Source organism: Barbus barbus (genome assembly GCF_936440315.1).
Source record: "Barbus barbus genome assembly, chromosome: 3".
In the NCBI taxonomy this organism is placed as follows: Eukaryota; Metazoa; Chordata; class Actinopteri; order Cypriniformes; family Cyprinidae; genus Barbus; species Barbus barbus.
In genome coordinates, this window is record NC_136731.1 from 8,503,970 (window position 1) to 8,528,563 (window position 24,594).

The window sequence follows — 24,594 nt, forward strand, 5'->3', positions numbered from 1 at the left end:
CACGTATTCATCATCTTTATTTATTCAATGCTTTGTACAGTACAGATTGATTCAAAGCATCTTTACAGTGATAAACTAGCAATAGTTATTACATATTAATCAATTAATGTCTGATCTAAAGATTATTTATTATGTTTTATCATTTGTGCACAAAAACAATAGAGAGAAATCAGATGAATGATAACATGAATATTGTCTATATGAGGATTTCTTTATGTAGGGAATAGTGAATCAGGGTATAGAGGGCGATTTCGGATACAGATAGGCGTGTTCGACTTCATGCAGCACCATGAAAACCGCGGCTGACTTGAAGCAGTGCATGCCGGTTAGAAAATTTGTCCGACTTGAACCGACGCCACGTCACTGTCACGTGTGGCATCAAAATACCGCGAGAGGCTCACTCAGCCAGCACAGTCTCTCCAGAGTGACGACACAGCTGTTTCACGATAGGCCATTCACCACATGACAACATTCTTCAGTGTTTGGGAAAATAGGTGGTCTCGAATTTTTAATCAAATGTGATTTTGAATTGTCTAAGCTACCTCTCAAATTGTCTCTTTTTCATCAACAGGTTTTGTTGTGTTGCAAACTAGCTTTTTCTCACAATATCAGTCCTCACAGGACTTCTATTTGGAACAATCATTTTATTTTACATCGTAATAAGTCTTTATTTTATGAGAGTTGGTTTAAATATAATATTCTTTCTTTATTGGATATGCTGGATAACCATGGTGACATTCTAAGTTACAATGATTTTTGCCTGAAACATGGATTTGTATGTCATCCTACAGAGTTTTATACAGTTGTAAATGCCATTCCTAAAAGTATAGTATTGTTGCTCAAAGGAACTCTTTCTCATTATTCTGTGGCTTTTTCTCTTACGTCTGAGATTGGATACGTTGTCTATTAGAGATCAAAAATGTACCAACAAATTTATAAGAAGTATTTTCATTAATAGACATAATCCAAATTGACTCAAGACGTCACCATATTTTTAAAGATTTTGACTCAAAGGAATTAAAAAATTAGAATAGGCTACCTCTCTTTTCCAATCTTCCCAAAAGTAAAAGAGCTTTAATTTAAAATAAATGAATGATATAGCCATCGAAAGAATTCCTTAGATAAAAATTTGATATTTTTGATATATTTGATATTGAACTTGTCAATTTTGTGAAAATGACATTGAAACCACTGAGCATATTTTCTTCAACTGTATTCATTCAAAGCTGTTTTGGTCTCACTTGAATAACAGATCGTCTTATGTTAATATCCATATTAACCTTCTTAACTATAAACCAATTAAGTTTGGAGTATTTAAAAAAGATTGTATGCAACACCATTTAATTAATAACCTTATTTGTTGTGGTAAATTCTTTATTCATAAATGTAGATTTTTGAAAAGCACCCCTTCTTTCCCTCATTTCATAAATTAACTTAGAATTATTGCTACATACACTTTCAAGCAATAAAGCTATTACATTAGCTCATTTCTTCAACCAATTTAGTGACTTTAGTGATAATATCTTGTAACCCCTTTTGTATTTATTTATCTTGATTTGATTTATTTGTTTGTTATTGTTTAATATTTTTTATTTTAATTACTAAATCATATTTAATTATTGATGTTAATGATGTACAATGTATATAACTTAGTTATGTCTGCCTTGTATCTACAACTGTGTTTTTATGCCTTAATTTTGTTAATTTAAAGCCTGCTTTGTTTGTAAAAAAAATTATTTTCATTAATAAAAAAAATAAAATCACCACATGACAACAATGATGCGTGTTTCTAACATCTTCAAATCCAATACTGCTCATAAATCTGTTTTTAGAGCAGTAAAAGCTTTTTTCCTGTAGTCGCAATGCTATATTGAGTCACATTTAATAAAAAAACACTGATAAAAGCAAATATACCCCCACTTTATTGGTATTTAAATAGTATATGTTTATGTTGAACTTTATTCTTGAACAGATGGCCCTGTATTAAGCAGTATATAAAAAGTGTTTCTGTTGCTAATGAAAACATTTCTGAAACGTCTGTGCATTTGACAAATATCGCATGTTACAAATATTCTAACCAGCATGCACTGCTTCAAGTCAGCCGCCGATCGGTCTGCGAAGTGCTGCATGAAGTCGAACGCACCGATTGATAGTTTTCAGTCACGTGACCGGCTCAAAGACCTGGAGGGCAAAACATCCATAGATGAAAAACTGACACGCATGTGCAGCAGTTCTGTTTCCCAGCCACAAATATTTAGATCACCTCTCAAAAGAATAAAAAGGTATTTCTGAACAAAATGCAAGTTTTGGCCATTTGCAATCCATATTAAGCACCCGCGGCAATATTTCAATCATAAACAATGCGACAAAACATTGTAAAAACACTTAAAATGCCTTAATATATTTAAAACAGTAATATTAAAAGATGAAATTCCGTATTCACCATATTAATGATGCATAGTTTACACAGGCAAGCAGATGAGGCCGGGAACATGAACGCAGTCCGCTTAAGAGTTCAGTGTTTTCCTTCTAATGGTTTTCTATGGGAAGCCATTTAATGTGAAACTTTGCACATTGCGTTTATATTCTGGCTTCATCTTCTTGCCTGTACAAAATATACATCATCCACTGAATCTCGCCTTTTAATATCTGCATTATTACTTGATGCAATCTGCGTAAAAATAGCTGGCGGTCAGTGGAGCAAAGCTTGGTTTTGCCCTCCAGGTGGGCGTTCCTATGAGGGTGTGATGTCACGTGAAAACTATCAATTCTGATTCATCAGCACAATTTCACTGATGATCCAGGAGCAATCCAAAACCCCGGATAGAGGGGCTGAGTGAATGTGGTCTGGACTGTGTGGATGAGCCTCATTGTGTCAGAGACGCTGTAGAAGGACAGCGTTCCTGCTCTGTGATCCACATACACTCCTACTTTGCTGCTGATGGACTTCACAGAGAGAACATTCTGTATGTCATTGTGTCTGAAATAGTAACCGTCAGGATTGCAGATGAAACTCCAGGACTGATTATTACGTCCAAACAAACACTCGACACCCTTTCCCTTCCTCCTGATGCTCTTATACGACACTGCTATATCCAGTTCTCCACTCCACTCAATCTCCCAGTAACAGTGTCGACTCACACTCTCTCTACACAACACCTGCTCCCAATGATCATATCTGTCTGGATGATCAGGATACCACTGATACCCACGTGTCACCTTTCTGTTCTCCTCAGACAGAAAGAGTTGAGTGTGTGCAGTGTTGGGATCCAGTGTGAGAGAACAGGCATCTGAACACAAGAACGGAGACATTTATAACACAACAACAATCACTACAGCTGAGTGTGTGTGTGTGTGTGTGTGTGTGACGTGAGAGAGACAGAGTTGTGTGTGTGTCATTATTCAAATCATCATTTATATGATTAAAGTTTTTTCCGCTTGTTTTCTTAGTGACTTACATTGTAGGAAGTCGTTCCTGGTCCATTTGTTGACTGTGAAATCAATGAACAGTCACATTCAGTCAGTAAACAAACACAGACACACACACACACTCACAGTGCAGTGCGATTCATCAAATATCTTTAGCTATGATTTTGGCTTAAATGAAGGATTATAAAGATAAAATGCCATCAAATGCTTTAAACAGACTAGCAATATTCTAAAACATGCTAGCATCATGCTAAGAAAGTGATAAAGAGAAAGAGAGAAAAAAGCGCTCTATAAATAACGGTGACTAAAGCAATGCGAATCATGTTAGCATCATGCTAACTACATACTAATGGGCTCGGTGCACAAGATGGCGCCGGTGAGCTTCAGTGAAGCGAGTGTGTGCATACGTGCTTCCAGTCTTGCAACGTTCTCATTTACTGTAAGGGAAACTTAAATACAAAACTTTGCAAGATAGATATAATTAATGTTTTTCAAATTAAATAGTGGATAGTGGTATATCAAAGACAAGAGAAAACATCCTATCTACATTATTGTGTATCTCTGTGTGGGTACACAATAATGATTAACATTCACAATAAAGTACACAATAAAAAGATTGCTTCATTCTTCTGTTGATTATGCGGCACAGCGACAGTCAGTATACAGGGATCTCAGGGAAAATTAATTTTGTGAACAGTAGGGATCAGTGTCGGACCCAAACTATCAAATGCACTGGCTCAGTTAACATTTATAGTATAGTAATAATAGCAGTGTAGATCTTATATAGAAGGTAATATTTGGATTTCTTCGGTTCTCGGCACAGACATTTAGCATAACCGGAAGTATCTCTGCACACACTCGCTAGACCGGAAATCCAATCAATCATAATCATGATGCTAACATGTTAATCATGCTTGCTTAATGTTTAATGTGTTAGCAACCACTCAGCAACTATCAAGAACACCCTAGCAACACCTTAGCAACACGGTAGTAACCATCCAGAACACTCTAGAAGCCACCTATCAACCATCCATATTAATCCTAGCAACCAGCTAGAACAGTGATTGTTAGCGACTGCATAGTAACTGCCCTGGTTATCCTAGCAATGAGTGAAAATATATCTGTGTTAAACTCATACTTAACCTCCAAATCACACACTGGCGAGTAAAATCTAGGTTATTAGCCAATGGTTGATGTTAGACATAATTTAGTCACCCAGTGTGAAGATTTAGTCACATATGCAAGTGATTTACAAACACATGGTAATTTGATTTATTTTATTTGTAGTAAAAGCATGGTTAATTTACCATAAGGCTATGCAAATAGTCAAACACAGAGAAAGCATTTTGTTTCCCACAATCTATTTCAAAATTCAAACTTCAACAAAAATAGTACAAAAAATGAACAAGAGCACTTGATCTATCTGGAAATTATTTGTTTCCACTTAGTTGAGGAAAACAGTCTCACACTCATTTAATCTCACTCAGTCTCTTTCTGTCATTATTATTATTATTATGTTTTCTTTTAGAATATATATTTTTGGGGTGAATAATTGTTCAAATCATCTTGGATCCCTGCTTATCTTCTTTCTTTCTCTACATAGTTCAAAATGTACAACAGTATTCTAAAGTGTTTGATATTTTGCAATTTGTGGAAAATCCTATAAATAAAAGTGGGGAAAAAATAAAATAATCAAATCTCACGTATTTTCAGCATTTAAACGTACAAAACTGACGTATTGACGACATCCAAAAATTAATCCTTTTGAATATTTAAATCGCGACATTCATTTTATTGTTAGTTGTCATATCAATTACCTTTTAAAATTGCATCATTAAATTGTTTACTCGTTTCCTTAATATGAAATTCTAACATTTTGTTTTGTTGTGTGATTTCTGCTGCCAGCTCGTTTCCAATAATAGGCCTACATAATGTTAAACAAGACTTCACTTTAAACCTTAAAATAAATAACATTTGAAATAATTTAACCTTTACTTGTCATGTAATGATTACTTTGTTTGCCATGGGCCACAAAAGGCGTTTTCTCCGACATGCTGTGACTGACAACAAAACTATAAAAAACACCAAAGCTGCAACATAATTATGGAATGAAACAATTTTATTTGTGCGCTGTAATCCAGATCTTCAGGATCCATACGACTGCGAGGAACAGACCCAAATCCAAGGGTGCGTCTCAATCAGATCCCTAGCTCCCAAGCTCGTGAATCAGCTGGTAAGTTCCCTGACTCACTGCACATTGGGACAGTGATCACTCGAATTCCAGCGGCATGATTACGTACAGCGTCAACGGACAAAATTGTAGAACGTCACCGCTTGACGAATTATGTTGAAAAAAACGGTTTGTCATTTAAAATCTTTTGACTCGTGGCTTGGCAAGTTGACTCGTGTGGTTTATGTTTCATGCTTCAGAAATGAGACATTATTTCCACTTAGGGAGCATAGTGAGCGCGGATGCTCCCTAGTTTTTGCGGTGCATTGACGCGTCCGTTACAAATTCAAATGTTGCCGCTTCAAATGACAGGCTTTTTGGCAGAATAATCGAACGCTCATTGGCCCTCGCCTGCATTCGTCACAGATTGCGACATGCCCTGTTTCTGGTGAGGCGTGTGTTTCTGGTGAGCACGTGCACGCCTTCACAAGTTCACTGAGATCAAGGGGATCAGGAAAATTATCTGGATAATATTTTCAGCGATTATAACACAAATTCTGCTCTGCAGCTCACACAAACCTGCTGTATTCCGCCAGAGAGGACTGCGGCTGCAACGCATCTTCATTTGGATTACTTTTGGTAGTGCTTTTGAGATTTTTGCAATAAATAAATGATTGTAATTGCATTTGTCTGTCTGATATCTTTTTCTTATACATGTAGATGTAGGATTGGGATTAGCAACTATAAAAACATTTTTAATGCTATATTGTTACTAAAATGGTTATTTTCCTGCATATTTTGCTCAATTGTGTTTTATATCCTTTTATATTCGCTATAAAATGGGTAGGTTTAGATTTGGGAGTAGGTTAAGGGGTCTAAAAATCTAAATCGCTTATTAATAAAATTATAAAAATGCATTTCTACGAATATCTTAATGATATAAAAGATACGTACATTTTTACGTTTTTTTAGCTAAAAATACGTATCGATTTGTACGTTTTAAATGTTGAAATACATCTAAATTGTAAGTTTTAGCATCAATAAAAACACAAAAAGTATGTTTTGTGATTGTAAATGTTACGCATTAATACCTACGTATGAACATGGACCAGGCTGGTCAGATAGGAAAGAACCAGAGAGAGGGCACTCACTTATACTAATGTCTGGCAGTTGAGCCTCTGTTAGATTGTTAAGTGGTGGTGGTGAGAACAGTGGAACAAAAATTCAATTCAAAAGTCAATGTCCATACAGATTCAGAGAAAGATACTCCACAGCATAAGAAAAGAATACATGCAATACAGTCACAAACATAATTCTAAATGCTGATTGTTGTTTAGAGGAAAGACAGTATTCATAAAAATGTGCAAATGACACTTACCTGAAGAGAGTGTAAGGCTGACAGTCTCACTGGCTTCACTCACTCCCACTTTACTCACTATCCTGTAGCGGATCAGGTACTGCTTTCCAGATACCAGTTCAGTCAGCGTGAGCTCTTCATCAGCTGTGTCTAAGACAAGCCACTGTTCCTCAGCTTGCTTGTACTCCACTCTGTACTTCACTTTTTCTCCAGTTGGGGACTTCTGCAATTTCAGGGACAGAGTTTGCGCCAGGACATTCTTTACTATTGGTGGGGTTGGCTTAGACACGGGCTGGAAATTTGTGTCGGTCAGTTTCCCATTTTCATATAAATAGATGGAGGACCCTGGAATGGAGGGATTGGAGATGGCAGAAATAATGAATCGGATATTCTTCTCATTTTTATTGGCCTCTGAAAATTTCTTGAAGACCAATAAGTTCTCTCTCATCTTTGCAATGACTTCAGGATCTTTGAACCACTTTCTGATGTCTGATGTCACAGAAGGCAGATTTATTTTTTCATCTAGCTCTGTAAACTTGTTAGATTTTAGAAACTCTGTCAGAGTTGAGAGATATGGGTCTTTATATTTTAGAGATGTGAAGGCCAAGCACACGATGACATTAATATCTGGATCAAGAAGGATGCCGTTGAGCCTGTCTGAATCTGCAATGTTGATCTCATTCAGTGTCTTGCTGGGATTATACAATAAGTAAAGCTCGGACTTTGCATCATCTAACCATTGGTTAAGCAAGTCAGAATTAAAAGGGGAGCTGCTGTGTATCTTCAGGATTTTTTCCAGGGATTGTTCCACCGTACCTCCTCCTCGAATGGCAGGCAAGAGCCTGGCCAGTTCTTTCTGGAGCATCATCTTGTAAATGCTAAATGAATCCTGAAATGAGTGCAGCCTTTTTTTGATGTCACTGAAAACATTTTCCTCTGCTCTTCTGGACAGATCATTGCATGTCCTCTCTACCTCCCCCAGCTCCTCCATCATATCTTCAGTGCTGGAAATCAAGCGCGTGCTGATTTCTCTCTCCAATCGAGCTGCATTTGTATCCAGTAAAGTTAGAGGATAGAGCCAGACTTTTATTGGCACTGCATTCTGTGGATTTTCCTTCAGCAGAGTGGGGAGCTTCTTGTACACCTCCAGGGCCTCCAGGTACGTGGTGGGATTCTGCTCAAGACGGACATCACCATGAAATGTGCAGCTGATATTCTCAGCCTTTTTATTATCCTCATCTGTCATTTTTAAAGCTCCTTTTCCCTCAATGAAAAATCCAGGGATCTTCTTGACCATGACATTCAGTTCTCCCTCAATCTCCTGCTTGTTTTTATCTTCTGCAAATGTGCGATCAAACACCATGAAGGCTTGAGCTCCGTACAGCACAGCGGTGACCACGTGAGTTGCAGTTTTCTTCTCAAACACCTGAGGGTAAGTGATCTGGCCCAGCTGAGTCATAGTGAGTTGATCGAATCTTGAGTTTTCGCTGTAATGCATTGTTACTCTGGACTGCTGGTTGGAGGATTTGGTGTCACGCAGGTACTTGGCAGATCCTCCCACCTCCACCAGCCCCCCCAAGAAGCTGGCCTTCAGTGAAGCGCTTACATCTAGAAGACTGGACTTACTAGAGAGAGAGTCAGAGCTACTGAACTTCAAACCAGTCATGGGCTGAGGACGACTGTCCAAATCTTCCCTCAGTGATTTCTTATCCCACAGAGTAACACCTGAAATGAGAAATGGTTTTAACAGCTATGTACGTACAATGCACACAATGTACAACTGAAGTAAAAATGCATCCTGTATCTGTTAGACAATTTTGAACTAATATTTGTGTGCTTAATGTTATTGTGTCTCAAATTGGTTACATAAGTATTTTAGTAACACTTTATAATAACTTGCACTTTATAATAACATTAAAAAAGTTATTAACAAACATTATATAATGCTTAACAGATCATTAGTTAAGTGAGTGAAGTGACATACTGCCAAGTATGGTGACCCATACTCGGAATTCGTGCTCTGCATTTAACCCATCCAACGTGCACACACACAGCAGTGAACACACACACACCGTGAACACACACCCGGAGCAGTGGGCAGCCATTTATGCTGCGGCGCCCGGGGAGCAGTTGGGGGTTCGGTGTCTTGCTCAAGGGCACCTCAGTCGTGGTATTGAGGGTGGAGAGAGCGCTGGACATTCACTCCCCCCACCTACAATCCCTGCCGGCCCGAGACTCGAACCCGCAATTTTTGGATTATGAGTCCGACTCTCTAACCATTAGGCCTCGACTTCCCCATAGTCATATAGCTTGTAACCGACCACAGTATGGTTATTATGTTTTTGTGTGTGTTTTTGTGCTCTAGGGGGCCCTATAGGCTGTTTTCCGTTTGGGGATAATACGTAGGTAGGTAGTAGAGTGAGATACAGCTGTTTGGTTAAGGAACAGCATGGCTTTCTCTCACGTAACCTTATTGCTTAAAGTCTGCATAAAATCTCAATTTAAAATATTTATTTTATTAGCACAAATTGCTAGTCCTAAAGTGAACAATTATTCTGTGCAAGTTAATCCACTGAAAAAAAATTTTTTTTAGTAATCTTTAATCAAAATCTGATAATTTGCTTCCGCTCTGGAATTACATTCCTTCTCTGATGGCGTCAGTTTGACAGTTTGGGCAGAATATGCTTAAAGGTGCAGTGTGTAGATTTTCGCCATCTAGTGGTTGAGTTTGTCCGTTAAGGGCCACTGTATTGGCGACTTCCATGTAAAGGGACCCGTGGTGTATGTAGATCGAAATTGCTCATTCTAAGGTAATAAAAACATAACGGTTCATTATGTAAGGTCTTTATACTCCTCTGAAAACGTAGTTATCTATATTATATTGCATTTCTGTATATAGATCATCCTAAATATTACACATTGCACCTTTAAAGCGTTCGTTCACCCAAAATGAAAACTCTGTCATTAATTATTCACTCTCATGTCGTTCCAAACCTGTAAGACCTTTGTTCATCTTCAGCACACAAATCAAGATATTTTTGATGAAACCCGAGAGCTCTCTGACCCTCCATAGACAGCAAGGGTACTAACATGGTCAAGGCACAGAAAGGTAGTAAGGACATCGTTAAAATAGTCCATATGACATCAGTGGTTCAACCGTAACTTTACGAAGCTACAAGGATATTTTTTGCAAAGTAAACAAAGATAACTCTTCTCCTCTGTGTCACCCTAGTGCCATTAATAACAGTATTACGATGCATGTGTGCACCATGCACCATGGTACTCACATTAATGGTGGAGGACTGTGTCGTGCACAGCCTGGAGACAGATCTACGCTTGTTCACAATGCAAGGGTAAATAAATAACTGATGTTTGAATAAGTACAGTGTTTTCTTTACTCAAGAAACACTATGTCTATAAAGGCTAATGTTTTTTGTGTGGTTGAAGAGCAGAGAGTTAGCATTTGCCGTCTAGTTGTAGCCAATATACTTTTGTGCATTTTAAATATCCTGTGCATAGCACTTCATTGTTTATATCATGAGACTTTGTATTAAACAACAACAGAAAAAACTAAGTGCCCATATAGCTACAATAAACATTATAACCTGTAAGTTGATGAAGCGTAATGCAATGTGCTTACTGCCTCAGATACGGCCGTTCTAATGACAGACAAACACAGATCTCCGTCATTCGCTGGTCAAGAACCTTGTTAACTCCATTTGAGCTTGATTTTCATAAAATGTTAAGTGCAAGTGTCTGATAAAGACGCAATACCAACTCTGAGGACGCAGTGTTAAATTATTTCTAAAAAATATATATATTTCAATATATTGCTTAGTGGTATGCTGTGGGATTTTCTTTTCTTTTTTTTCTGTTTATCAAAACTGTGCCATGGCAGAAAAATATTCAATTGCATTTTCATGAAATACCCTGCGATGAATGTGGTTTACAGGGGTCATATGATGTCATTTCATGTTTTCCTTTCTCTTTGGAGTCTTACAAGATGTTTGTGCATAGATAAGATCCCTGAAGTTGCAAAGACTGAAGTCTCAAAACCAAAGAGATATTCTTTATCAAAGTTAAGACTCGTCCATGCCCCCCTAAAACAGCTCATTCAAACGCCCCCACATGCCTTCATCACGGTGTGTATGTAATATGTACGTAATATTAATATTTACTGTAATATTTTATTGTTATGTACTGTTTTTTTGTTGTATGTGTATTTGTATAACTGGGCCGCCTATCTTGGCCAGGACACTCCTGGAAAATAGATTTTTAATCTCAGTGAGTTCCTTTCCTGGTTTAATGAAGGCAATAATAATATTTGCATGTGTTTTAAAGCCTCACTGGTTAAACATTTCATTCTCGTGCTGTTCTGATGTGTGCTTTTTCTGAGCACGTACACTAAAAAGCCTATCAAACAGGGCCTGATTACTGGACTAAGTTATCTTTTGCGTCTGATTGCACTAGTACTGTCAAAAGACACAAGGTTTACATATAAACACAGTTGGTTATGTTTAAAGTGAAAGTAAACCGTTAAGAGAAAAACAGATGCGTGCCTGTATATTAGATGTGTGCAAAAGCAACAGTACTAAACATGCTGCCAATTGTCATTAAAGGGATAGTTTAGGTAACAATTTATTTTGATAGTCCACTTTAGACGTTCTACTAACAGTAAGTAACTTTGCAACTACGTGTCAACTAGCAGTCATTAGAGTATTAGTAGACTCTCTGCTTCACTGTCTGCTTAATATCTGCTAACACTTTATTTTGATGGATGCACAACATACAACCAGGGTTCCCACGCTTCTTGAAAGTACTTGAATTTTAGACATATGGATTCAAGGCCTGGAAAGTACTTGAAAACAAACATAGGTTATTGAAAGTGCTTGAATTAAATTTGAAATAAATTTAGCTTATGGCGCCATTTCAAAAACTGTCCTATATGTGCTGTCAAAGACCGGATGAAATGGCACTAATGATTGGGGTGGAGATGGTGTAGCGTGAAAAAAAAACTTAGCATGTGCAGGGCTCGCAAAATCGCTAGCCCGATGTCCCGGGGCTATTGTGTTTTCCAGTCGGGCTACCAAAATGTATCACTGCCCTGCCCGACGGGCTACCTTAAATACAGGGCTCCCACGCAGTGTTCCATCTAAGCTGAGCGCAGAAGAAATAATGTGCCTCGCGCACACAAAAATGAGTTGGGAAGCCATTTGATTGAATGCCGACAGTAAAAGGGAAAGAATAGCAATGCTCGGACAAACTGCTATAGAGCTGATGTCACGACAGAGTTGGAACCGGTTTCATAGAAAGAGAACGATGTGCACCAAATGAGTCGCTGTAGAAGCTGAATACTTCAATGGTTGCTTCAACACGAGAGAAAATGCAAACGCAATGACATCTGAAATAAAACATCCTCATGTATTAAAGAAGAGTGGCTTGATTAAGTGCTGGAAATAGCGGAGGATGGGTAACAAAACTCTGAAACATGTTCAGTCACACAAGAGTATTGTACAAACTGTACTTCATAATGATGTTTAGACAACTATAGAAGAATTTTTGACTTTGAGTCTCTTGCTCATCAAGGCTGTATTTATTTAAAAAATACAGAAAAAACAGTGATAGTGAAATACTGCTTAAAATAAAAATACTGAATATATATTTCACAATATTATTTTGTGAAATAATATTCAGTATTTTTAATCAAATAGATACAGCCTTGATGAGCATAAGAAACTTAAAAAAAAAAAAAACTTTATTGATCCAAACTTTTGAACTGCAGTGTATTGTACAGTAAAAATGTATTCTCGGGTAACCTAAAATGTACATTTAGTTACATCAAGGGTCAAAGCGAATATAAGTAGCACATTTAGTTACACACTTTTTTGTGCGTGCTGTACAGGTCTGGTATAAAGAATGCTTTTGCTCAGGTGCCTGAAATGTCCGCCCAAAAGATTTTCAAATTTTTCAAATTGCTTTAAATAGATTTTTAAGAATTCTGCAGATACCTTGTAAATAGTAAAATAAAACTCTTTCCCTGATATTCGTTGATATTTGTGTATTGAAAATGTTTTTGATTGACATTTATGGTCTTTATTTTATTTGGGCCAGTTAAATTAATTTCCGGGCTACCAAAATCTGAAGAGTACCTGCCCGAAGGGCTACCAGGGATTTTGACATTTTGCGAGCCCTTGTGTGTGTTGATGCGCAGCCTAGAGCCCTGCGCGGGACAGTTTTCTCAAGCCCGCTCCTGCTGAATTTCTGGCCATTACCGCCCACTCCTGCAACGGGTGTGTCCCGCTCCCGCAAACATTCTAAAACTGTATATAATTTTCGCACTATCAATATGTGTGGTATTGAAATCACATTTGAATGAGCGCTCGCAGTTCACTTCCACTTTCGATTTCGAAACATTTTACCAATTCCAAACCACATCTATCTTAATAGCTACTATTGATTTTGTATTTAATCATTTATAAGTGATCTATAATTGTCCATGAAGGCTGGAAGTGAAAAACTCCTCATATTCATGTGTGCAGAATTATTAGGCAGGTTTTCTTTTACAGATGAAATGAGCCAAAAAAGAGATTTAACTGAAAAGTCTAAAATTATTAAATCCCCATGAGAAATAATAAAAAATAATGCAATACAGAAATTGCAAAGTTTGGCATGACTATTGGTCAGCGAAATGCTCATTGGGTCAGCAGGGTCAGAAAAAAAACAGGTGGAGAAGAAAAGACCCATGTTAACAGCATATTAATTAAGAATTAATGTGAAGAATTAGGTGTAAAACCATCGGGAAAACCATTTAGTCTCCAGCACCATCATTTTCCAGAACTGCAACCTTCCTGGAGTCTCCAGAATTACAAGGTGTCAGGTTCTCAGAGACTTTGCTAAAAATCCTAAAAAATGACCTTCACTTAATAAAAAATGAAATGCTGAAGTGTTGTGAAATACATGAAGACAAATTTTTTTATAGGCTTTATGGACCGATACGTTTTTTAATTTCTTTTCTTATATATATATATATATATATATATTTTTTTTTTTTTTTTTTTTTTTTTTTTTGCAGATTTGCACATGTACAAGGTTTAAAATGTTCATGACATATTTAAAAAAAATTAAATATTGAAGTTTTGAGCAGCTGCATTCCTCTAGGTCAAAGATGAAAAAATGGGATTTACAATAATAATTGATTTACAAAATAATGTTGACTTGTTTGTTTATTAGAGTAACGTCATTGCTAAATTCTTTCAAATTTAAATCTTGTACAAGAACTACAGCAAAAACCAGCTTCATGCATATTTTATCAATATTTTAGAAATTGTATTTGAATATTACCAGTATTGACTTCAATGGATTTCATTAAATTCCTTTGAATGCGCCTGCTCAAAATGTTCTACATTTATGAAAACTACACATTCAAAACATTATTACTCTGACATTTTTAATGTAAATGTTAAGTGTAAGTGAAATGTTTAGTACTGTAAGGTCTTTCATGACACTACATATGCATATATGCTGGCGTGTGAATTTGATAGGTGCTTGATATAAAATAAATGGTGCTTAAAAAAGTCCTTGAATCTGGTGTTCATGAAAGAGTGGGAACCCTGTACAACATACTGACTATGAAAATATTTACGAGTATGTCAACTTATTCTACTAACCCTAAACCTACCCTACTGAGAGTTAGTAGACATGTAGTTACAAAGTTACTTATAGTTAGTAGAATGTCTAAAGTGGACTATCAGAATAGTCCACTTTAGACCATAGTAACCATAGTTTACCCCAAAATTTAATTTCTGTCATTATTTACTCACTCACATGTTGTCCAAAACCTGTATTAATTTCTTTCTTGAGCTGAATACCAAATAACTTGCTTTAATAAGAATCAATGTATAATTGATGTATATAGTGTTTTATTCTTATATTTGTTTTAATTTTGTTCGTTTTACTGTTGTTTTTTGACACCAATTTTACTTGCTGTTTTGTGTCAGTAGTAGCACAACACAAAAAGAGCAAATAAAATTGTTAATGTTACAATTAATAAAAACAAATACAATTTTATTGTTACCATTGTTGCGTTTAGCATGCTCAATGTTTGTTTGTTTATTTATTTCCTTCTTAACGCCATTCCAGCATCTATGGCTATATTCATGGCGAGAACCAGTTAATCCATACACAAGTCGATCCAGACACAAGTCTTGTCTTTACACACATGTCCGGGGACAATTTAGAGTCTTCAAGTAACCTAACCTAACCTACATGTCTTTGGGCTGTGGGAGGAAACCGGAGTCCCCGGCGTAAACCCACGCAGACACAGGGAGAACATGCAAACTCCACACAGAAAGGCCTCCTGTCCCTGCCGGAGCTTTAACCGGGTACCTCCTTGCTGCGAGATAACAAACAGTGCTAACCACCGAGCCACTGTGCCGACCCGGCAGTCAGGTTCCCCCGATCCCAAGCTTCTCTTCGAGAAGATGGCGTCAATTGCGTTGAGAGACCAGTTGATCAAATCCATGATTTTTCAGTTTGGAGAGCAGTGCAGAAAGAGTCTCTCAAATATTAGACAATAGACGAGACGAGAGAGCAAAGCAGGGAAGGTAAGGGGGAGGAGAGGGAGAGAAAAATGCGTCCGCCTTCGTTGAGAGCCAAAGAGAAATTTTGTCATTTAGCAGATGCTTTTATCCAGAGCGAATTACAAATCAAAACAAACAAAAGAGCAATAATATGCAAGTGCCATGACAAGTCTTGGTTATATAATTATATATATATATTAGTGCTGTCAAAGGATTAATCGCTCCAAAATAAAAGTTTTTGTTTACATAATATATGCGTGTGTACTGTGTATATTTATTATGTATATATAAATACACACACATGCAGTATATATTTAGAAAATATTTACATGTATATATTTATATTATATACATATATTTAATATACAAATATAACATTTTTCTTAAATATATACAACCATGTGTGTGTGTGTGTATATATATATATATATATATATATATATATACACACACACATTATATATACATAATAAATATACACAGTACACACACGTATTATGTAAACAAACTTTTAATATTAAATAAAATTTTATATTAATGTAAAGACAACATAAAGACAGTATATTTTTAATATTTGTTTAATGGCATCTTTATTTTTATGACTGAAGGCCAGTATCACTGATACCAATTAATACTGACTTCCCTATTAAAAATGTTTCCCCCTAATATTTAACCACTGACTATAGCCATTCACCTTAACATTATATTAAAACAATCTTCACATAAACCCATTATAGTAAATGTTGTATTTATCTACCTGTGCCCCTCAGCAGAAATATACAGAAATTAAATAAAGTTATCAAACACTAAATTCTAAACTAAATACAGATGAATCCTTAAAACTATAAAAGTTATTGATTTCCTCTTTTTTTCTTTTGTTCTTGATGAACACACATCACAGCAGGTGGTTATGAGGTTGTTTTGGCTTCTATTTCTTTAAGAGCTGCTGCTACCGAACATGAAGCGGATCTGACACGCATCATATTTTCTCCTACGACATGTTAATGTAACTCATATATAACATATAACATGCATGCACAGTTTTATGGCAACTTTAATTGCCTTTTTGGTGACTTCATGTCTTAACTGATCACGACATTGCATGCTCGTAGTTTCTTTCGCGATTTGATATGAAATAATACAGGATATGCGCGCGCCAGCACCTTTGTGCGTGTATTAAAGGGCACGCTATGCGAGCACAGTACTGTGCCTGACGCTGAAGTGAAGTTGAAGCGTGCGTCTGAAACGTCTCCTGTTTTATGTGCTCCTAAAGACGTTCTGCGACTGAATAAATGCACTTGTTGTCAAGAAAAAAAACTGACAGAAACAGCAGTTATGAGTGGAGTGGCCAACCCTAGGCCCCGGCCCTGCGTTAACGGCGTTAAATAATTTTAACACGTTAAACTGAAAAAAATAATTGCCTGTGTTAACACACTAATTTTGACACTAATTAATCAAGTTAACGCGTTAAACTGACAGCCCTAATATATATTATATTATATATATTAGGGCTGTCAGTTTAACGTGTTAACTGTCCGGGTTTTTTTTTGTATTTCATTTTAATTTATTTCTATCTTATTTTTAATAATGCTAATTTGTATTTTTATTTTTAACCTAAAGCCCTACTAGTGTCGTGAATTAGCTTCAGCTTGTTGGATTACAAATTTATAAAATTATAAATCTAGGTTCCAGAGTAATAGTATATAAACTGAAACGTGTTTTATGGTGACATTCTAAGAAGATCAAGTCAGGCAGCCCTGGTGTCTGAGACATTAACCTTTTGTCTTTATGCACTTCCTGACAATTTGACAGGGTCCTAAGTTACAGGTAAATGCTCAAGGCACATCTGTGCCTTTGTCTCTATGATAATGTGAAGGTATGGGCGATACTGTCAGGCTGATTGGATTAGCACCTATGCATTTGAATGACACTGTTATGCTGATGAAGTTAGGGCTAGGAAAATTCTGGTAATGGGCTGATTTATGTTCTGCATTTGCATGCTTTGTTTAGATTGTCTCCACCTCTATGTATCCCTCCCCCTTGAAAGGTAGAAACTCTACTGTGCTGAGATATAGTCAGACTTGGATGACTACAGTGATGCAGTGAGTTCTCAATAAAGAGTAACTTTTGCTTGAAAGATATCCCAACGTCTCCTGGTCTCTGCTTCGACGAGGAAAAAGTTTCCTACAAGCTAAAAACACTATGATGCATACATCAGATGACTGTTTAAGTTTTATACATGTTTTTTTGTATCCGTCCCTATTTAAATAAACTATAAATAAATAAATCATTAATTATAAAAAAAACCACAATTAAAATTCAAGATATTGGGGCAAAAAATGCCCCAGTATGTCTCATATCTCTCATATCTTTTTGTCTCATATTTATATCATATCAGCGATATCACACGAGCAGCAATATCACTATGGCAAGCCATTTTGACTTTTATTCCTTCTCAGAATATGAATTCTTGATATCAACAACTCAGTTTTCATTAGTTAAAATACTAAATCTTGATATCAGGAATTGGATTTCTAAGAATAACAATGGTTATTTTTGATATCAACAATTACATTTCCACTAGTGACAGTGTTAATTTCTGATATCAAGAATTAAATTGTTGATATCAGAAATACATTTTCAGATATCAGAAATGAACATTGTCACTAGTGACAATTAAATTGTTGATATCGATAATTACATTTTTGATATCAAGAATTAAATTGTTGGTATCAAGAATAGACATTTTTACTAGTAAGAATTGTATTTCTGATGTGAAATTGGAATTTCAACTAGTAAGAAATTAATTCTTGATATCAACAATTGATTTTGAATGGCAGCCTATGGTGACATTTAACTAGTGAAAATACAATTACAGATATCATCAATTTAATTCTTAATATCAAGAATTAGCATTTTAACTAGTGAAAATTGAATTGTTGATATCAAGAATTCATATCCTGAGAAGGAATAAAAGTCAAAACAGCTTGCCATAATATCACATGAGTGGCACTTTTGTCCTGATTTGCACAAGTATAAATGTGATTTTATACAACAGTTCAGTAAATAAGAAGTTGATGATGTGTTAACAGGATATTATGTGTTTTTGCTCAATTTTGCAGATAACATAACTACCTTTAAAGCCACAGCATAACTGTTGTGTGTCTCCAAGCAACACAGTGGTATTTAGTTTCTGAATGAATCTGCGTTTTGAACGAATCGTGTGAACCAACGATTCAAAGACCTTTCATAAAAAGAGCCGTTTACTTAATTCCTGAATGAATCACCTGTTCGAATGAATGATTGATAAAGACATTTACCGCCACCTTGCTGGCATATTTAGTTTCTTATTTAGAAGACTGTTGGAAACAAAGCCGTTTTGTTTACCAAGGACTTTCATTGTATTAAAAAAATACTGTTTTTTGTTCATACAATGAAAGATCTTTCTCAAATTATCGTCTTTTATGTTCCATAGTCTAAGCTGCTCTATGTTTATGTGTAATAAATGTTATGTTGAATCAAATTAAATATTTCTAAAGAGATTACAATTTGTAATGTCTACTTGACTTTCTCATTTAACACAGAAACAGCTGTTTAAATAATCTTTTGTGGGTATTTTCACAGTCAAATTATTTTGTGATTGTGTCAGGGTCTCGTTGCGAAATGGCTAAGCACGTCACTACTAGAGCAAGCTCCTAATTGGTTAACGCGGCGCGAATTTCCACCAAATTTCAGATTTTTAAACTCGTGTGATTCATTCGCACGAATCGTGCCGCAGGATGTCTATTCGCGTCTTTGCATTGACTTAACATGTAAGTCACTTGCGCTTAACGCTTTATTTGCATCTGGTGTGAACGCACAATTACAACGAATACAAGCAATTCACCCTCAATCCAGAAGAATCCCACAGTAATCCAACGCTGTTTGATAACCGCCAGCAGAAGAACAGCGAATGCCATGTGTTGCACACTTGAAAACAAAGCCAAGCCCACCAGACAGTGACCATGTGCTGATTCTGAACGCATCTCTCACATAGACTGACAAAGGAGTATACTTTAAAGGGTTGCACACTCAACTGTTTGCGAAATGGGGCTTTGTGCTCGTGTATACTACCTCTCTCATTCGGCATGAATCAAAATATTCCATAATATTTCCATATTTGCTATGTAACTTATCTGAATGCTAAATTATTATTTATCATGTAAATATAGGCTTTGTACTTCAGTCGTGGTCCAATGGTGACACAGAGGCGGGCGCAATGATGTTTGGTTCACTGTTTTTTATTTTGATAAAGTACCAACTGCGCTGTCAAGTTAGCAATGCTGTAACTGATGTTTTGTGTGTGTGTGTGCACTCCGGCACGATCACTTCAACTGTTTCCTTATACCAGCAGAATCAACTTTAAACAATTATTGTCTTATTAATAATGCATCACTGTATAAAGATCTGCTTGTATTTGTGTACACACACAATGAAAACAAAACAAATTTTATATGTATAAGATAATGTAATAATATTTAGTATTTTCACATCTAGGTGGAAAAAATGTAATTAGCACTGCTTTCTGTTCAAAATAAATGAAAAAAAAACAAGTGTAGCGTTGTGGTACCAAAGAGTAGAGGAAATTGAGGGGTGGATACCTCATTCTCAACTAGAGACACCAGAAATGGCAATATATGATCGACTACGCCACCCTGGAAAACCAGGGAAATGATAGCCCTAAGGGCACACAGATTCGTTGTAAGTGAGTGGGTGAGGAAACATGAGTCGTATACGTATAAATAGAAAAAAAGGTTATTTTAATCAATGTCAAATATATAACTAAAAAAAGATTCAAAGTTAAAACCTCCTACATTAACATTTTAGTAATGGGGAACACCATCAATTTGCATCTACTCATACACACAATAAGTAAACAAACTCAAAATTAAAGGAAACAGTGAATAACAAACTCAAATTTAAAGGAAACAAATTATCCAAGAGCAGAGGTATCTGGAGGGACGGGCCAGCTGCCACATTGGAAAACCCCCCCTGAATAAACCACTACAACTACCAAAACGCACACGTGAAGGTTAGATGCCAGAAGACACACAGCACTAGGTGTGAACACCACACGAATGGCAGCGTTGCCTTCACCCTCCAGAAACCCCCACGGCTCCTGCAACAAAGGAAGGGAAAAAAAAGAACACAAACACATAAATCTAAATCGAAGCAGAAATAATATTAAATAATTTAAGAGTCTAAACTACTTAACAAAATTAGGACTCTCAATACTACATGAAGACAAGTTAACATTAAAAAAACAAATTCACTCAGGTTTGCAGTGACAAAACATTAAACAGAAAATGAACAAAAGAAAACCAAATAATCAAACAAAACGTTACCCAAAATTAAACATACAAGAAGCTTACAGACCAACGGCATTCAAACAGGCGGCGGCCAAAGAAGGTAACGTTAGTCTGCCAGCCCGTACAGTCAGACGAAGGCACAATCCTCGATAGCAACGTGCGACAAAACCATAGCAGTTAATGGTTGCGGTCATAATAAAAGTCGAGGCAAAACAACGACATAGTCGCAATTATACACAGTCACAGTTCAATGTTGACGCTCAATTCCCACAAATAGCCCAAGAGACCCTCAGTTATGCAGGGGAACCTGCCGAGCACAAAGATAATGTGTTAAAAAAGAGAAAACAAGTTACTAACACACAAAACTACGATCCTACATACCGCGGGATGCTCACTGCACACAAACCACTTCATAGTCGCGCACCACATTGCAATACAGCAGCTCAGTCAGGAACATAAGTGACATACTATCAATGCCACCAAAACGAAACAAATAGTAAATAACCAACCGTGGTCAATTTCTCCTGGTTATATAAAAACGGATACTCATACCTGTGAGGAGTCGGGAGCCAGCACGCAGCAGGCGCGGGGAAACCAGCTTACCGTCTAAACCTAACAGCGAAAGAAATTCTCATCAACCGCCTGTACAGCCCGAGAAGCACCGGTTCACCCCCGAACGAGTCACATACCTGCAGCAACTACGGATGATGTCACAAGGGCAGTACCGAGACGCGTGCCAAGTGGCCATAACATATCCCTTATATCCAACGAAAAAGGGGAGGGGAATTAAACTAAGCGCAGGTGTATGACATTCCCATAGATGGATTCAACCACCCTGCTACACAAGCATAGTTTTTTTTTTATATTTGATCCGTGACCCCCGAACCGAGGTACATACCGAACCGATCTGTGTACCGTTCCACCCCTAATATATATGCATTCATATACATACAATAAGAAAACAAGAAGATAGAATAGGAAAATAATAGAGTAAGCAAATTTTAGAGGCCTTTAAAAAAAGAAAGAAAACAAGCCGTTAGAAAACGAACAGAGTGTGCAAGTGTTAGAGGGTCAAGTTTTTTTTTTTAAGTAAAAAAAAAGCCATCTTGAAGATGGCTAAGGACTGCTGCTCGAATTGAGTTGGGAAGGTCATTCTGCCAGGAGGGGACAGTTAATGTAAAAGTCTGTGAAAAGGATTTAGTGCCTTTTTGGGATTGTACAATAATGCCCCATTCACTTGCAGAACGCAAGCTTCTAGAGGGCACATAAGTCTGAAGTAGTGAATTTAGGTAAAGTGTTTTGTTCGCAAACATCAATGCCTTGAATTTTATGTGAACAGCTATTGGTAGCCAGTGCAAATTGATGAACAGTGGTGTGATGTGCGTTCTTTTCGGATCATTAAAGATTAATCTTGCAGCCACATTTTGGATTAATTGTCGAGGTTTGATAGAACTGGCTGGAAGACCTGCCAAGAGAGCATTGCAATAGTCCAGTCTGGACAGAGCAAGAGCTTGAACAAGATGTTGTGTTGCATGTTCTGAGAGAAAGGGCCTGATCTTCCTAATGTTGTATAAGTCAAATCTGCAGGACCGGGCAGTTTTAGCAATGTGGTCGGAGAAACTCAGCTGATCATAATCACAACTCCAATGTTTCTGGCTGTTTTTGAAGGAGTTATGGTTGATGAGCCTAACTGGATGGTGAAGTGAATTGATGGGTTCGTTGAAACAACAAGCAGTTCTGTCTTGGCAAGGTTGAGTTCAAGGTGATAGTCCTTCATCCAGCAAGAAATGTCTGTTAGACATGCTGAGATGTGAGCAGTTATCGTCGGATCATCAGGATGGAATGAGAGGTAGAGTTGAATGTCATCAGCATAGTATTGATATGAAAAGCCATGTTTCTGAATGGCAGAACATAGTGATGCCATGTAGACAGAAAAGAGAAGTGGTCCAGGAACTGAGCCCTGAGGAGAAGCTAGATGTTGCAACTTGGACACCTCACCCCTCTAAGATACCTAGAAGGACCTATCTGAGAGGTAAGACTCAAACCACTGGAGTGCAGTTCCTGAGATGTCCTTTGCCAATAGGGTTGACAGGAGGATCTGGTGGTTAACCATATCAAAAGAAGTGGACAGATCCAGCAAGATAAGTAATGAAGATTTGGAAGTTTTATGGCTTCAACAACTGAGAGCAAGGCAATCAAAAAAAACAAAAACAAGAGTCACAATTCCTGCGTTATTGAGCAGTGGTGTCAACTATCCCTTTGCGCCACCTAGTGGTGTTTTTGTGAACGAGTTTCACACACGCGGCGAGTTAGCGGTACACGCGGCGGTAATTGGCATTTTGATTGAATACCTACTGTAGCTAGATTTGCTTCAGACTCATTGTGCCAGAATCCTGGATAGGTTTATGACATTGTCTTGTTATCCTGGGCCTCTTTGTGAAATTTGGCTCTTTTTGTTGTGTCAACACTGTTCTTGACTAATTCTTTCTGATATGCTACAAATTGGACCAAATTTTTGTTGTAATCTTAACTGGTAAATGGAAAATAAGCTAATGTGTATTCTAAAAAATCTCAACTATTTTTTTTTTTTGTCAAAACTTGAACATTTGAAAATGTTCTGTTTTCACCCAGCCATTTTTTGTTTTGTTTAAAATCAGTTGGTTTTCAATATAAAACTTGGTAAAATTATTTTAGTGTGTGTATGACTACTTTCTGAACATTTCCAGCACATTTTAACGGTACTGTGATATGTCCGTGCCAATAGACTCATTACACCAACATATAGTGCAGTTGCGCTTTGGGCGACCAAAGTTTGAGTCCTGACTCGCTGTCCTTTCCCAATGTGTCATTAAATCATTGAAATATATACTTACAATCTCAGGGGGTACTTCCAGAAAATAATTTAGGCCAAAGGGGTTTGGCTGACAAAAAATGTTGAACACCACTGCATTAGATAACATATCAATCATTTGAATAAGTTTGAGCTATTAATTAGTGTATAACATCTGTAAAATCATTTGCAGATTTTTGTGAAGTGCATAATCATAAATTAATTAAAAGTATAATAATATTTTTAAGCATTTTAATTTACATGAACTAATGATTTGTTTATCATTATGTAGCACATTATCTCATACCTTTAGGTATTTGAATATATATTAACTAATGAGCTGTTAAGGATTATCTTCAGTTAATATAACTATTAATGAAAAGTATTATAACATTTCCATACTTTTTGTGGATTCATAATTAGTTGAAAACGGGAAACAAAAAGCTCCTTTTTTAAGTAGGTAAAGCACCTGGAATGAAGGAATCCGTGCGGCAGTCATACAGCATACCAGGAAACAGAGGTCTTCCAAGGGCTGCCAGTTCAATGGGTTCTGATGCCATGTCTGTAGTGAAAATAAAAACATCAAGAACAATGACAATAATAATTATATAATAATTTTATCATTCTAGAATTCTTGTTAAAAACTTGTTAGTCAAGCATTCTAAAAAGGTAGTTAAAGTCTAACAAGTATACAAAAATATGATTATTAGTTCACACAATGTTTCACAAAATGGTGTCCAATGTCATCTAATTCGGTTTAAAAATCCAATGAAAACAAATAAAGTCATATCTCTTTCTTTCACTGAATGCATTAACTCCATCCATTTAAAGATTTCTACATGACATTTGCATCTGATTAGTCTTAAGATATTTCTTTTACC

General features: G+C 36.6%; 1 protein-coding gene across 1 annotated transcript; it reads right to left on the reverse strand.

The window, feature by feature from the left end:
• Positions 1 to 24,276, reverse strand: LOC306855069 (stonustoxin subunit alpha-like). Its single transcript, XM_079393501.1, has 4 exons — positions 24,183 to 24,276; positions 6,978 to 8,681; positions 3,459 to 3,491; positions 1 to 3,290 (listed from the first exon to the last, which is right to left on the reverse strand). The coding sequence occupies exons 1-4, from the start codon at positions 24,271 to 24,273 to the stop codon at positions 2,779 to 2,781; spliced, it is 2,340 nt and encodes a 779-aa protein (XP_079249627.1). The 5' UTR covers positions 24,274 to 24,276; the 3' UTR covers positions 1 to 2,778.
• Positions 24,277 to 24,594: the final 318 nt, after the last annotated feature.